The following is a 15452-nucleotide window of genomic DNA, read 5'->3' on the forward strand; positions in this document are numbered from 1 at the left end:
ATTAAAAAATAAACAATAAATATAGCAATAGGAACATCATTGTTGTGAAAATATGGTTTGAACTAAACTTAGAATTTTTTAAAATGCAATAAATTTCATCAATTACATATAAAAGGCAAAACACTAAGAATCACACGCACAAAATACTACGAGATAATGTGGATATATCCATTCATTGTTAATAGCAATACAATTCACAACATTTAGTATTTTTTTATAAGTCATACCCGTTTACAAATACCCGCTTTACAATTTTGATTATCATTACATATACGGAAATTATCAAGAATGAATCAATGAAGAAATTCTTGAGTAACAACTTATTAATTCTTGATACATTTCAAATTAAATATACGTAGTACCTCTTATGATAAATAAAATACTTTCTGTTAAGTGCCTCATTTTTACGTACTACACAATAGGAACTATCCTATAAAGATATTTCACTATAGGAACACCCAGGAAATATGAATAAAATCATACGCATACATTTGAAAACAACTTCACTTTTCAAATTATAAAGGACTTCTTCAATTGAAGAATTATTTCACATTACAAATTAAAGCATTTTTCTTAACTTATAAGTGAAGTTTTTCTTGATGTAATATTCTACCGCAATAAATATTATATTGAACAACAAGGAAGTTATGGAAAGAAGACATTATAAAATAACTTCGCAATAAATTGCATTTTGAACTTCGTAATTTTATCAAATTTGTTTAAGCAATTAAATTGAGTTAATTATAATTCAATATTAAATATTTTTCTTTTTTATAAGACTCTACTTTATACAAAAATTATACAATTAAAAAAAAATTACAAATGCAACATAACTTTTTAAAAGAAATTGATATTTAAAAATGCGTTATAAGTTTAAAAACGTTAACTTATTAAATTAATTGAGTCCCAAATACTCTAGTATTTAAAGAATCTATAAGAGTTTTCAAACTTGGAAAAACTATAAAATAAATTATATATATAAAAGTGGATAAACATTATTCTTCATCACAAGATATAGAATTTAAAAAAATAATTAAAAAACACTTAATTACGTCTTTAAATAAATGTTATTTAGCTTTGGTACTTAAATTAAATCATTTAGCTCAACTCAAGGAATTTTTGAAAATACAATATGCTAACCATAACGTATTTGGATCAATATTACAACTTCAAATAACAAACACTTTTTTTTTTATCATGTTACGAAAAATTTCAACATTTACTAAATCTAAGCAGGCAAAAAGTAAAGTTAGTTTTTATTATACAACCATATTAAGAAAATAAGCTCCAGGAAAAGTGAATTCCAGCTTTTAAAACGTTTGATTCATCATGGAAAAAAAAAATTATCTACATGAACTATATGCGCAATTTTGAAATGGATCATAAAAATGCATATCTAAAATAACTCCTTGGTTTAAAGTGAAATTTGTGAAAAAATGCAGCGAAGATGAAAAGCATGGGGTGTAGAGAAAAAATCTGCAATCCCCTACGTAGACTTCCTCTTGAATAATGTATGAGATCCAGTTCACAATGTTTAATCGCTCGTATGATTAGAGATGCTTTCGCAGGATAATAAAACTATTATCAAAGCTCTTAAGTCAAGATGTTTCTTTCTTGTCGAGTTCGGATTTTTTTTTTCTAACCCCTCCCCCGCTTTTGGTGCGACGTTATTACAATTTCAAACTCTTTTCACGAGATAAACGAAATGCGTGAAAAAAGTTATCATAAATCAGTTTCAAGCTCTTGACGAAGATAAAATGGCTGCCAGTGAATTATTCTTCTGAATTTATACATAGCAAATCGAGCCAGAAGTAATTTTAATACGTGTTTTGTTTTGATTATAAATTGCCTCAGTGTGAAGATCACATTGGATTGGAAATGACCTCATGCATAAACACCGTACCTTACTTAAATTAATTTGAAAACTTCAATTATTAAATTTATTTTGAATTTTTATTTTAGAATAAAAGGTTTACAAAATATAAGTAGAAACTCTTATGTAGTATACTTTTAATGTTACAAAATAAATGAGAAATTATACAACTTAAAATATAATTGTATTTTCATTAATGGAGAAATTTCGTTGAAATTTGAGTAAAAAAAATATACATTTTAAACTATAATTGTTTTCAGCTTATTTGAAATTTGTGTTACTAAACCATTCTGTACTCGAGTTATTTTTAAATAAGTAACAATAAATAATTTTAATTGAATTTTCTCAATAGATTTCATTTGATAGATTTTGAAAACGTCTTTAAATAATGATTAAAAAAAGCACCTATTAAACATCATAATTATTTTTTTAATATTAACAGCTGTTTGGTTATTTCGATCCGAATAGGATAACAATAGGCTACCGCAGATTTGCCACAAGCAAAAGGACTCATTTTCCAAATCAACAACTCCTTTCGGCAGTTTTGTTTGTATGAATAACCACCCTTTGCCAAAGGAAAATTTGGTTACTGAACAAAAGGAGGACAGATCTAGAAAGGGTTTTTCTGTTGAAAAACAGGGAAGTCACAAAACTTTTGTGTGGACTAGTAAAGATTCGCACAAAAACCACTTCTATAAAGCCTAAATGGTTGTCCTTTTCAAAAAGCAGGTGAGAACTCAGGCAAAAAAGGTAAAGATTGTGTGTCAAACCATGAAACAACAGAAGAAGAATAGTCTCCCTATAAAAGGGTGAAATCTGGAAAAGACTAATGGTTTTTGTACGTCACTTTTCGTGAGACGCCAACTGAGATGGGATACCGATATGGGTGTTCTTCAAACCCTTTTTTGATGGAAATATGGTAGTCCCTTTACGTAGTTACACTTCAGCACCAGGTTCCAAAGGGTAAATTGAAGGTTTTGGACCAAAAGGGGTGGAGAAAAAGTTTTACGGACGTTACGTTTAATGACAGCAGTCAGTAGTACCCTAGTACTGGAATGTCAGCTAGTAAAAGGGTTAGGAACTTCAAAAATAAAATTTGACACCTAAACGAGATTAATCATTTTTTAATCTTTATAATCGAACCACCTGGCTTAAAAATAGATTTTTAAAAGATTTTTTTTTTTGAAGCTGCAATCAATAAGGCATTGATAAAGTTCAAAAATGCAAATATTTTGTCCTTTTAAAATAAACCAATGATATTGGATATGGTGGACCTTATCAATTATATATAGCATACAGTTTTTTTTTCTGTTTAATTTTCCATTATTCGCCACTTTAGTAATATTTAACTTCCTTAGAGAATAAAATAATGCATATACAGATAAGTATTTTTATAATTATAAAACAAATCGTAAAAAGCACAATAAGATAAAATTATAAGTCATTCCAATAATATTTATTTTACTTATTATAATGATAAGAAGTACATATAGTACTTGTTTGACTCATCATAGTTTTTAACCATTAAATGCGTGATGATATTGCCGTGATCTTCCTCATTTTTAATCCATAATCCCTTAAATATTTTGTAAAGAAAAATATAATTGTAAGAAAAATAATAATAATCAAAAGCAAGCTGATTAAAATGAAAAATCAGTGCAACGATGTTTATGCATGTAAGTTTTCAGCTGTGTATGATGATAAATGTATACAAATTAGCACTTGTATACATAAATGTATACATTTTAAATAAAAATGCCAGTGACTAAAACTCATAGTATAATAGTGAATACACTCATTAATTTCATTTTAACTTTAGTATTTAAACACTGTCCATCAATATTTTTTGAAAGAATCTGTATTTTTCACCATTTCTCTCTTTCATGTAGTTTGGTATAGAACTACAAAATGAAACTTTTTAATACTTTTAGTGAAAAAGAATAAAATATTTGTTAAAAACCATATATGTTAAAACCATAAAAAAATAAACTTTAAATTTACTGTTTAAAAAAAAATGAAGTAATCATTTTATAAACTTGTCTTTAAAATCACATTTTTGTGCATATAAGGATTACTATTTGATTGTTTGCTCTTCTTTAAAAATTCAGTACCCGTTTCGATGATATTTACTGTCTCACAACCCATTCCTGATAATTATCATAAGACAATTCATGATAGTTGCAATCTGACAATTCATTACAGATAATTACCATTTAACAAATCATTGGTGATAATTACCTTCTGACAATTCATTGCAGATAATTACCAATTACACTAATTCATAGTGCAACTCAAAAGAAAGTGCATATAAAAATACTGCTCTCGAATATAATGTATAAAGATTATCACGAATATTGCTTAACAAACTTAGGTTAGTATAGTTTCTCGTTGTTGTGGAAGAAAAAACATCCCATCTTTGCTGCTCTCGTGACTAAGTGTAAAACCAGAAATATGCATAAGAGTTTGTTTATTTTGTAAAATTTCAGGAAGATCAGGATCGCAATTTGGATTGCTCAATGGACTTGTGGAAGGAACTGGATTTGGAAATTTATTTTCCTTCTTAGCTTTCATTCTGCGATTCTGAAACCATATCTTAATTTGCCTTTCTGTAAGACCAAGTGTATGAGCTATTTCAACACGACGTTTTCTTGTGAGGTATCGAGTAAGATGGAATTCTTTTTCCAATTCTAAAGTTTGATATCTGGTGTAGGTTTGGCGACTTCTTTTTGGTCCTGGATTTGTATCTGCAAATATAGAAACATATTATAGAGGTAAAAATTTTAAAACTCCAAAATATATCATAAGTTATTAGAATCATTTGCATTCTATTCCAGTGGTTTTTACGGAACCCTAAATGATGAACCCTTTTTCGATTATAAGCAAAGTATATAAAGATAACTTTGAGCGCATTAACAAATAAAATAAAACTTTACTTTAAGAATATTTAATAAGAGGAATGATAATCATTCTATCAAATTATGTCCAACAATTGAATTCGCAATCCTGGAGATGAATCTTGTCTCTTTTGGTTTATTTACATAAGCTGAAAATGAATGAAATAAGCCAAATTATGATTTTAGTTGAAATGAATACTAAGAACAACTGCAATAAATGCACGTTGAAAATAGTGAATGGGAAAGCATATTGTTTTACTTAGATTTAAAAAGTATGATGTTTTTTTAAAACTTGTCTTTTTTACAATGCATTGTAATTAAAAGAATAATATATTCTCCTAAAAAAAAGTGCTTTTTTCCCATTCGCAAATAGGACATAACGCGTTAAAAGCTCTCAAAAAAAAAAAAAGAAAAAAAAAAGGCGAACATTTTAAAACTTGGCAGGCGTAAATGAGAAGAGTAATTTGAAATAAAAACGTAAAGTTGCCAATAAAAAATTGGAAAAATAAAGGGGAGGAATAAAACTAGAGAAACTACAGTAGCCGAGAGAGTAAAAAAAGAAAAAAGATGAAAAATGGAACAAGAAAAACCACAGTGGCCAAGAGAGCAAATCAAGGTAAAATGTATTTCTACATGTTGTTGATAGATAGTGAGGAAATAATGTCATTAACATGGTTTAAAAATTTTATTTCTAATCACTATTGTTTCTTCTCATTCACGTCTGGCATGTCTTGAAAATGGGCCCTTACTTTTGAGCGCTTAAAATATGTCGACTGTTATTTCCTACTTATATATTTTTGAAGTGAATGAAGTTTTTTAATCAGGTAATATCTTTCCGTTTCAGTTTCTTATGACTATTTATTTAATTATATAAAGTTGAAAATGACGTGTTTTTAAAATTCAATTTCAAAAATACAAGTTTCAAGAATGAAACAATAGCCTTTAGTCAAAATATCGCATTAATTAAATTAATTAAAGCACCACACCCTCTAAGATTAACTGGAATTATTGGAACAATAAATTCCAATTCTCTTCCTCGCAGTTTAACAAGGACATAATCTCATTACACTGTACTCAGGGCCAGAGACATCTTTAAACTTGAAAATTAAAGAAAAACACGGTTGACACGAACAAACAAAGGAAAAAAGAAGCCCATAGATTTTCCTATCAAGCTCTTACCTGCATAGTGGACCCCACTAAACAAGGAACCTGAATGAACTTGATTAGTTTACTTAATCAATCTATCTTCCAACTTGTGTGGAACTCGTGTATCTTGATTTTAACGCGAAGAAAAAGATCGATATTTCTCACTGATTATTTTGTATTTTCGAAAGCTCAATTTAAAGATAAAAATGGAAAATAACAAAATTTACCTTATCGAACTTTAGTAACCGATGAAGAAAACTTTTCATTTATAACGTGTCCTTTGTTTGCTCTGTTTTGTTCTTAAAATATTTATTATTACTCTTAATTGTATCATTTTTTTTCCAATGCCCACCTGGAGAATGACATTTCCTCATACAGGTACCTGAAAGGTGGATTTGTTTCTTACCATATTAGGTGAGACAACGTTGCCTTCACAGTAAGGACAGATAATACAGAGAATGAAAGAGCATCCATGCCTTGCCCGGGATTCGAACCCAGAACATTTCTGATGCAAGGCCAGTTCCCTGACCCTACACAGGCCGGTTGGTCTCTTAATTGTATCAAATTAGTGACAATTAGTATGAAAAAAAGGTATAGGAAGATCGAGTTTATCAAATAATGGGGTTTACCAAATAATGGGATTTGAAAAACAATTTTGGAATTAGATTTATATATATTTTTTTTTTGCAATAGGTATTTGTTTGCATTTATCAGGTAATACTTTTAAAATCAGGTAAATAGCTAAAGATTTGAATTTTCAGAATTGATTCAATGTAAAATTATTAAACATAAGCTGCCAAATTATATTGAAAAGATGAAACTACCACGGATTAAAGTCTGGTAAAATTACCGTCCTATATGGCAATGACATTACTATTAAAAAAAGAGTTAATTCTGATTCATGAATCCAAATTATAAGGTATTTAAACCATTCATTTGGTAATTTTTCCCCTCACGTGCTAACGATTAACCGGAAATTCTGGTTTTAAAAATTATGGAGCCACAATTAGTAAAAAATACAAAACTGAAACTTAAATTTAAGCGAATAAAAGTTTTCATGTACATTCTCCCAGGTATTATGATAAAATTATCAAATTTTACCACATTTACAAAATTTTATCTCATATTACGAAACCATATTTCATTTCACATTTTATCAAAATCATTACCAAAATTCTTCGATAGAATTTACTGTCAATGTTACCATATTCTTGTAATTTTAACCCTTTTTCTCCATGTTTTAATGTAATTTGAGACTGCGAAAGGCTACAAAAGTGTTTAGATGTTCTCTTGCTAGCACTACATTAAAAGGCATTAAGTGAAATTTCAAACCGAAAAAGAGAGGTTATTTGCAAAAATCTTGAGAAATCTTAGTATTTTATGATAAATAGTTCAATAACAACTAGCAAAAGCTTATTCCGGATGCATCGTTCCTTTTCTATTTAATCTAAAAAAATCAAGCAGTAGTTATATATTGCATTCGGATACTGGAGAGACTCGTTCACTGAAAAAAAGTTTCGGCTCATTATAAAACTTTCATAAACTTTTTTACTACTTTTAAACAAACGTTTGGTTGAGTTATTAAGTATAAAAATGTCAAATTTGTAAGGTATAAAAAATTGCAGCGATCTGCTACTTCTGTAGGCGCTTTTGCTCTGTGAGACTAGAACTAATTGTCAAATGACTTATGACAGTTAGTGCTTTAGCTTGAAATTTTGATTTTCTTTTCAATTTTTGTTTTAGTCTTCAATTGGCTTAGTTTTTCTCTTCGCTTTTTCCCTTAATGTTTTTTTAGTGATAAAAAAGTTTTTAATTTACTAACTTCTTTGTTTAGACATCAAAGACCGGCTGGCAAGACCGCAAAATTTGGACGTTTTGAGACGTATATCTAGGATTCTAAGTAATCCCATACACCTCGGGCTTGGAAAAATATTTTTCTGGCTCGAATGAGCTCGGACCTCCAAAATCAAGAATTATATGGAACAGAATTTCTTACTTTCAGAAAAAAATAATTGAATAAATAATAAAATTTCCTATCGGATATTAATACTAATCTCCAATAGAATTTTTTACTTCGAAGAAAAACTGCCCAGCATTTTCTATGAATTAATTTAAGGCCAGAGTACTCCATTTGGTTAATTTAAAATATTCACTGTTTCTAAGGAATAGCTTTTGGTATTTGGAGCCACTGACAGATTAATACTGATTAAATATGGAGAAACTGATAATTAAAGTAAAAATAATATTTATAGAGTTTTTTTTTCATTAAAAAGGAAATTTCTCATATGCGTTTATCCTATAATTTTTTTTTAATTTCGCAAAATTTAATATTATAATTATATTATGTTATATAAGATAACACTCAGTATTATAAGAACATTATTGTTATTTTTAATCGGATTCAAACCCCATTAACAACTGATAGATCGAAAAGAATGTAATAATCTTATAATATTTCTTCATAGAAAATGTTCAAAACTTCTTATAATCATATAATTGAGTAAAGAGAAATTATATTTAAGTAAAAAAAAATCAAATGAAGTACTTTTTTTGACACTTTTAGAGGAACTTTTTATTATTATTATTTATTTATTTATTTAATTAATTTTTTATTGAAAAACGAAAACAAATGCATATTGCATAATACATATTCATATCATTAAAATTGTGGATATCTCTCACTCATGACGCAGTTCATAATGTACCGAACACTAAGCTTTTATGAATGAAATGACTATTTTTTTAAAATTAATAATATACTTATAAAGAACGCATCGACTTGTTAAAGCATTCACTCATTTTGTCAGTAAATATCTCTCTTAATAAGCGTTTACGCATTTCAGAAATCTATTAAGAGAATTAACCTCGTTCTCAGTTTTAATTAAACACTGACAAGCATAATCATATTCTTAAGTAAAAATGATAAATTCATTTCTTGAAGATTAATTTATATGAAAAATTGTTAATTTAGTCACCAAGTTTCCTTGTAAGATTTGAATACACAATCGGCATGAATAGAAGAGAAAATATTTAGATGTCTATAAGCTTCTCAAAATTTATTTTTTTGAAAAATATATGTTCTTACTTTCAAGAATTAGGAAAACTTTAAACTAGATGACTTAAACCCTTTCACACCATTGTCGCTATAGATGTTTGTCATAACAAATATGGCAATGCTTTTCTTTTATTACACTTTTCGTTCTCGTTTGCAAAAGAACTACTATTTAGAGGTTGATTAGTTCGTGAAGCTCCTTTTTTATTCTTTTGTTTATTTATGAAAAGCAGGAGATAGCTTCTGTTTTCACTTCAAATAAACAGAAGAAATAAAAAAGCTTTTTTTTCTATCTATAAAGCAATCACATTTGAATGGGTAAATTAAAATTTCTAAATCGAATCAAAATTTAGCTTTTATCAAACGTTTCTGGCTGCCATCTTTAAATAAAAAAATATCTTGATGAAATCAAAAACAAATTGAGAAAAACATTGACCAGAATTGGGAAGTATGAAATACGTTTTGATAATTAAGTAGTGTTCTTTTCTTTAATGTTACATCTTTTATTTAAAATACTACTTTAACAAAAAAGTATAATGTTAGCATTAACTTATAGCATTAAAGTGCAAGAACAATAAAAACTCTTCAAACATAATTTCTCAAATAATAATTCGATTTGGGCTTTAAATACCTTTTATGATTCATTGGTGATCTTAATTAACATTAAATATTCAAGTTAACAAAATGAAAAGGTGTTATAAACTAAGTTTGACGGACAAACAAAAGGAAAAAAATATAATAATATAAATGAAAGCTAGGGTACTTTATCACGAAACTAATCATGAAGAAGTAACCCCTCCCCCCCCCACCAAAAAAAAACATTTGGCTAATTAAAAAATGCAAGTAGACTAAAATTTCTGGAATTTTGTTCAATAGAAATATTGTTTTACCACAATACCAATTTATACTAATAGTTTTATGTGTCTTAAAAAATTTTTCAAACAGGAAGAAATTTTATTTATTATAAATCTTTTAAGATTGAAACTTAAATCCTTGCGATTTAAACAAATGACTAATTATTGTTATTGTATTATTTAAATATAATTATAAAATGCGACACAACTGTCAGAGAATAATATACATTTTTGAGAAAATGAATATTATTATTGCAAATGTATTTCTTCACGCATTGTGATTTTAACAATTAAATTATTGTACTTATAACAAATCGAATACATACTTTTAAACATTTTAGTGTTTATCAATTACACTATCAATCGCCTAACAGCTCATATTTTAAAAAAATAAAGCTTTTCCGGTATTTGAAATTGTAACAAAATATCCAATTATCAAGATTTCAGAATTATAAGTACTGCATGGAATAATAAGATTGAATCTGCTCTAAGTGTACGAAAATGACTCTTGAATTTTGTGACATTTTTCAGCTATAAAACCTGCCTACGAACAAAATTTTCATACTAAAGATAGAACAATAGTGCAAACTAACTGAAAACTAAATATCTGACTAAATAATCCCAGCTGCAATTAAACTTTAGGAAAATAAATACGAAAAAAAAAAATTGGGCATACAAAATTTCAGCAACTGGTACAAGTAAAAGAAACTAAGTATCAGCAAGTTTCTCCTCAATTAAACTTTTGATTTCGAGTATTTATAAAAGTTAGAATATCTCAAAAAAAAAAAAAAAAAAAAAAAAAAAAAAAAAAAAAAACTAAAAAAAATCAAGATTGGCATAACATCAAAAAAAAAATTATTTGTATTTGACTCAAAAGAGCTAAGTACAAATGCAACAAACAAAATTACAAATACTTTTTCAATCATTTACCATTTCAAAACCACCATGTATCCTTTGACTAAAGCGAATTGTTAAAAAAAAAAAAAAAAAAAAACTTTGTATTATTTCAGAAAAGAAGCAAATTGTGAGAAAAAAATTATTCATACAGCTTACCTTTTTTTTCTTTAAATGTCTAGATTTTTGGCCAAATAAGAAGAACTGAAGACCTTATTGCAAAGTAATGACAAGCTTCCAAAAAAAAAAAAAAAAANAAAAAAAAAAAAGTGGAGGAAATAAAAGAGACTGTGGATTAAATGCAATTGATTTTTTTATTCACCAATCTTTAAAAAGGAATGATAATTTCAATTCTGAACTCTGCAAATATTTAGTGGCATTCACGGTTGCTTTATGCTTCATTTCTTCCCCTTAAACCAACTTTTTTAATATTTAATGGTTCATAAAAATGTCCTCACTTGAAATTGTTTTACAATTAGGTCTCCAATTAACGAAACAGAATTAATAAGAAGTTCATAGTCAATAAAATTAAAAAAGTATATTTATCGAATATTTTATTAATTATCAAAGCGAAAAGGAAAATATTAGTTGTGTAGTGTTAAAAATTAAAATTAAATTATGAATCAACATAAAAAATGTCTATGATCAAAAACTTGCCTTAACTTTTTTGTATTTAATTTAAATATTGAGAATTGCTTCGTTTTGACACCATCTTATATCTTTTAACAATAAGAATTAACTTTAATTTTTAGTTAATATAAAAACAACTTAAGTTCATACATTTCAAATTTTGAAAAATAAATAAATTATTGTAATTTTTTTTTAAATTAAAAATTTATGAAAAATTGTTTTTTAGTATTAATATAAATTTTTAACATATCAATAAAATATTATAAGGAGTAATATATTAATGTAAGGAACTATTTTAAAAAAACTAAATATTATTTTAATTTCTCAGCATTTTTCTTCATCGGTAAAATTAGTTCAAATTTTCTGTAAATCAAGAGATGGAATCTAAACCATTCATTCAATGTTAAGCCAAGAGTAAAAGAAGAAAAAATTGTTAAAAAAAAGGAAATTTTTTTTATTAGTTCCAAAGCCAAACATTAAAAGTTACGGATAATTCCAATTTAAAATAAACTATCTGTAACTCTAGAAAACTTCACGCATCTAACATAGGATAAAAAAAAAATAATGTACTAAGCATTTCGCAATTTATTTTGGTACCTTTTATTCATTAATGTTTTACTGATTATAATTTCTTCTATTAAAGTTCTAAAAACATACCCAAAATAAATACACCGAAATATGAAACAAAACAAACCATTTTTTAACTAACATCATTAAAAATAATTTGTTTCACACATCCAAATAGTAATCAAAATAACAAGATAACATACAACTTAAAACACATCAATATAAATCTATCATTATAGGAACCAAAAAAATTGAATTGTAAACTACTTAATCTAATCGTACTTAGAATCTGAAATAGCAACCAAAATAATTGAATTAAAGACAACTTAAATCACATCATTGATGAATCTTACTATTATGCAAGAGAAAAAAAGAATGTATAGCATGGAACTTCTGAGTTTTTTGATCTCTGAATTTCGTACCGGAAATACACCCAGTTGAAAAGCACGTGGAGATTAAAACCCAACAAAAGCGATGCTTGCTTTCTTTCCCACATAAAAAGAGGGCTAGAAGTAGTGCTAGACTTAAACCACGTGCAAATTTCGGAAAGATTTAAATTGAAGCAAACTGCTGACAGTGCATCTTAACATATAATTACTCTGATAGAAATATAACTTTACGTCCTTCTTTCGTCTTTTCACGACAATACTATCAAATTTGTTCAAATCTATTTATTTATATTTTTTGCAACGTTAAATTTATCTACATTCTTTATGGTATTAATTCTCCTGAAATTGTTTTTATTAATATTGAAATTTTTCATTCATAAATTTCGATTTGAAAAAAACTAGTTAACTGCATTAATGAAGATTTAAACATAAAAAATCCAATGATGTTAACACCTTTCACAAATCATTTAAAAAAAAATATTGAAAAGTAAAATTATAAAATGAAATTTAGATAGACTAATTTCTAATTAATAAAAAGTTTCAGTTTATGAATATACATTTCTATCTTAAACATGAACCGTAGAAGATAAATTAAAACACAACTGGAATTATATTCGATAAAATTCTTTTTCTATTTTTTTCTACAATGGTGTTTGTATGTGCACATGTCATCATTTTAGACAAAAATTTTAGAAAATTTAGTTAATAAAAACCTGGACTTATGAAATCTTTAGCTATAAGGATTTTGTCATAGCAATTTTTATTTTAGTAATGTTAAAACAGATCACAATTATGGAGTGTAAGTTCTGGTAATAATGTAAAACTAAGATTGGTAAAAAGCATTTTTTCTTCCAAAGAAGTTGAATTTTGTTTATTATGGCTCGTATCACAAGGAGGACTAGAATATTTAATTTCAGATAATTTAGAAAGCAACTATATTTGTCTATCTATAAGCAAGGAAGAAGTTTTGTGTTTAATTGTTTTATAATACGGTAATATTTAATTAGATTTTAAACCTTCTTTTAAGTTACAAGAGCGTAATCATATTAGAATTAAAGTGCACTCCATAGAATGATTGTGCGTTAGATCTTAAATAATTTTTTTTTAAAACTAAATCATGCATTTTATAGGAATAATAAAGACTAGATGAACCAATTTTAACAAAGCATAATTCCTTCGTAAAAAGTTATTTAGTTTATTATCAGTAATATAATTTCATAAATTCCTTCCTAAAAAGTTATCTAGTTTATTATGAGTAGTATAATTTCATAAATTCCATCCTAAAAAGTTAGTTAGTTTATTATCAGTAATATAAGTTAAAATTTTTAATTACAAGGGAATAGCAACAGTATTTAACTATACAATTCTGTCACATCCAAGGTCCTGTCAATAAAATTACTACAAGTTTAAAATTTAAAAAAAAAAAATCGAATTTAAGCACAGGTAATATGGCGTGAAATTGCTTTGCAAAATAATCTCTCCAAAATACCTTCTTTTAAATTCATCGGTTGCAATTTATTTACACGATGTTATATATTATAAAAAATAAATTACATCTATTGACTACAGAATTTCCTCTCTGTAAAGAAAAAAAGAATAAAAACTAACAGAGAAAGAAAGAAACATTTGTACAAACGGCACGTGAGGTTATGCATGAATGACTATGCCTTTATGAAAGATATGCACAATGCACTTACTTTGGCATTGTTAATCCGCGAATATTTACTAAAAGAAAATAAATGAAACTTATTTAACTTACCTGAGTGGGTTTTCATCCATGGAAAAACGTTTTTTGTAGTATTAGTTTGTTGCTTTTGTTCAACTTCTGGGGATGTACTTACCCCAGGTCTGTTGTTTTCTGACACTGGTGTAACTACAGAAGATGGAACATCAAATTGGACTGAGTTCGGTGGGGTATAGGATGGTGAAATCATTTTACAATCACCCGTTTCAACAACCGTATTCATTAATGTCGATCTGTACTGTATAGTACCTGGATTCTGTTGTCCGTAAAACGTTTGATTGCATTCTCCAATGTCATAAGGATTATGAGAAACTGTTAAATTTGATAAGTTTCCGTATCTTGGTGTTGCACAATAGCTCGACAAGTCATACGGGGGTGTTTTGTCCGGTTGTGGGGGTGTTAAATTGCATGGCATTTCAAATCTTGGTACTGTGTATTGCTGGTACCTCTGGTACTGAGGTGTATAGGAAGCATAAGCATCAAAGTTCTCGTATTTCATTGCGGCACAAAAATTTTGTGCCGTATCCACGCCGTTGTTGAAATTGTTCGTCGGTGAGTTATTGCTGAAAGAAGTCATATTGTCGAGTTCGGCCGGTGAGGATGATTTGTGATTCGTCTCTCGATCTGGCACGTTTCTTCCTCGCCTACTCCCCCCCTCCTCGTATAATCATATTCAGTGAAAACAACACCACGTGACGTCTACTGACCAATCAAAAGGCGTTGAGCCGGCGTGTCACTCAGAGAAGACCACGCTCGTTTACTAGTGACAGAATCTGTAGGAAAAAGCTGCGATTTTCCCCAATCCCTTTTCTTTTGAGAAGGGGTGGGGGGACAATGCTCCAAACATGCCTCCCCCGAGTATCTTCCTCCTCCTCGTTTCACCTCACCGCTGATTCATGCGCTTTAGGTGTTGAAAGGGTTTCACATGACCGCTTCATTTTGTTTTTAAATCTCTTAGTCCCTCTTCACCGTGGGTGGTCTTCAAAGACCTTTCTTTTTGACGTTTTATCCACACAAAATTAGACGTTTCTTTTCTTTCTAAGATTTCGTTTTATTTTTTTTATTCACAGAACTTGTTCAGATTGCCTTATAATGAGATTTTAACTACTGCAACTATATGTAATTTAGTCACAAGTACAGACGTCTTTTTTTCCTTCTTTTCTTTTCTTTCTTTCCTTTTTTTTTTCCTTTTTTTTTTAAATGTGCTTTATTATTTCATGAAGAGTATGAATTGGAAGTACAATCATTGTTCGCTTGTTCGGAATTTGATAATTTATTTATTTTAGTTACGAACTATTTAAATAAAATGTAGTTTTAGAGCACAATCATAGCTTAATTTACTCAACATTTCATTTCGATTAACAGAATTTTCAAATAAAAAAAATTAAAATTGAGAAACAAAAAACTTT

At 27.8% G+C, this 15452-nt stretch overlaps 1 protein-coding gene across 1 annotated transcript; it reads right to left on the bottom strand.

The window, feature by feature from the left end:
• Positions 1–3194: 3194 nt before the first annotated feature.
• LOC107447504 (homeobox protein Hox-B5b) lies at positions 3195–14820 on the bottom strand. Its single transcript, XM_016062430.3, has 2 exons — positions 14059–14820; positions 3195–4617 (listed from the first exon to the last, which is right to left on the bottom strand). Exons 1-2 carry the CDS (start codon positions 14618–14620, stop codon positions 4241–4243), a joined length of 939 nt encoding a protein of 312 aa, XP_015917916.1. The 5' UTR covers positions 14621–14820; the 3' UTR covers positions 3195–4240.
• Between the last annotated feature and the right edge of the window lie 632 nt (positions 14821–15452).

The sequence above is a fragment of the Parasteatoda tepidariorum genome, chromosome X2 (genome assembly GCF_043381705.1).
Source record: "Parasteatoda tepidariorum isolate YZ-2023 chromosome X2, CAS_Ptep_4.0, whole genome shotgun sequence".
Lineage (NCBI taxonomy): Eukaryota > Metazoa > Arthropoda > Arachnida > Araneae > Theridiidae > Parasteatoda > Parasteatoda tepidariorum.

Bases quoted from the DNA above. Each gene is read 5' to 3' on its own strand.
- LOC107447504 (XM_016062430.3), bottom strand. From the start codon at position 14,620: ATGACTTCTTTCAGCAATAACTCACCGACGAACAATTTCAACAACGGC. The intron at 4,618-14,058 runs GTAAGTTAAATA...CTATATTTGCAG, and splicing joins ATGGATGAAAACCCACTCAG to ATACAAATCCAGGACCAAAA.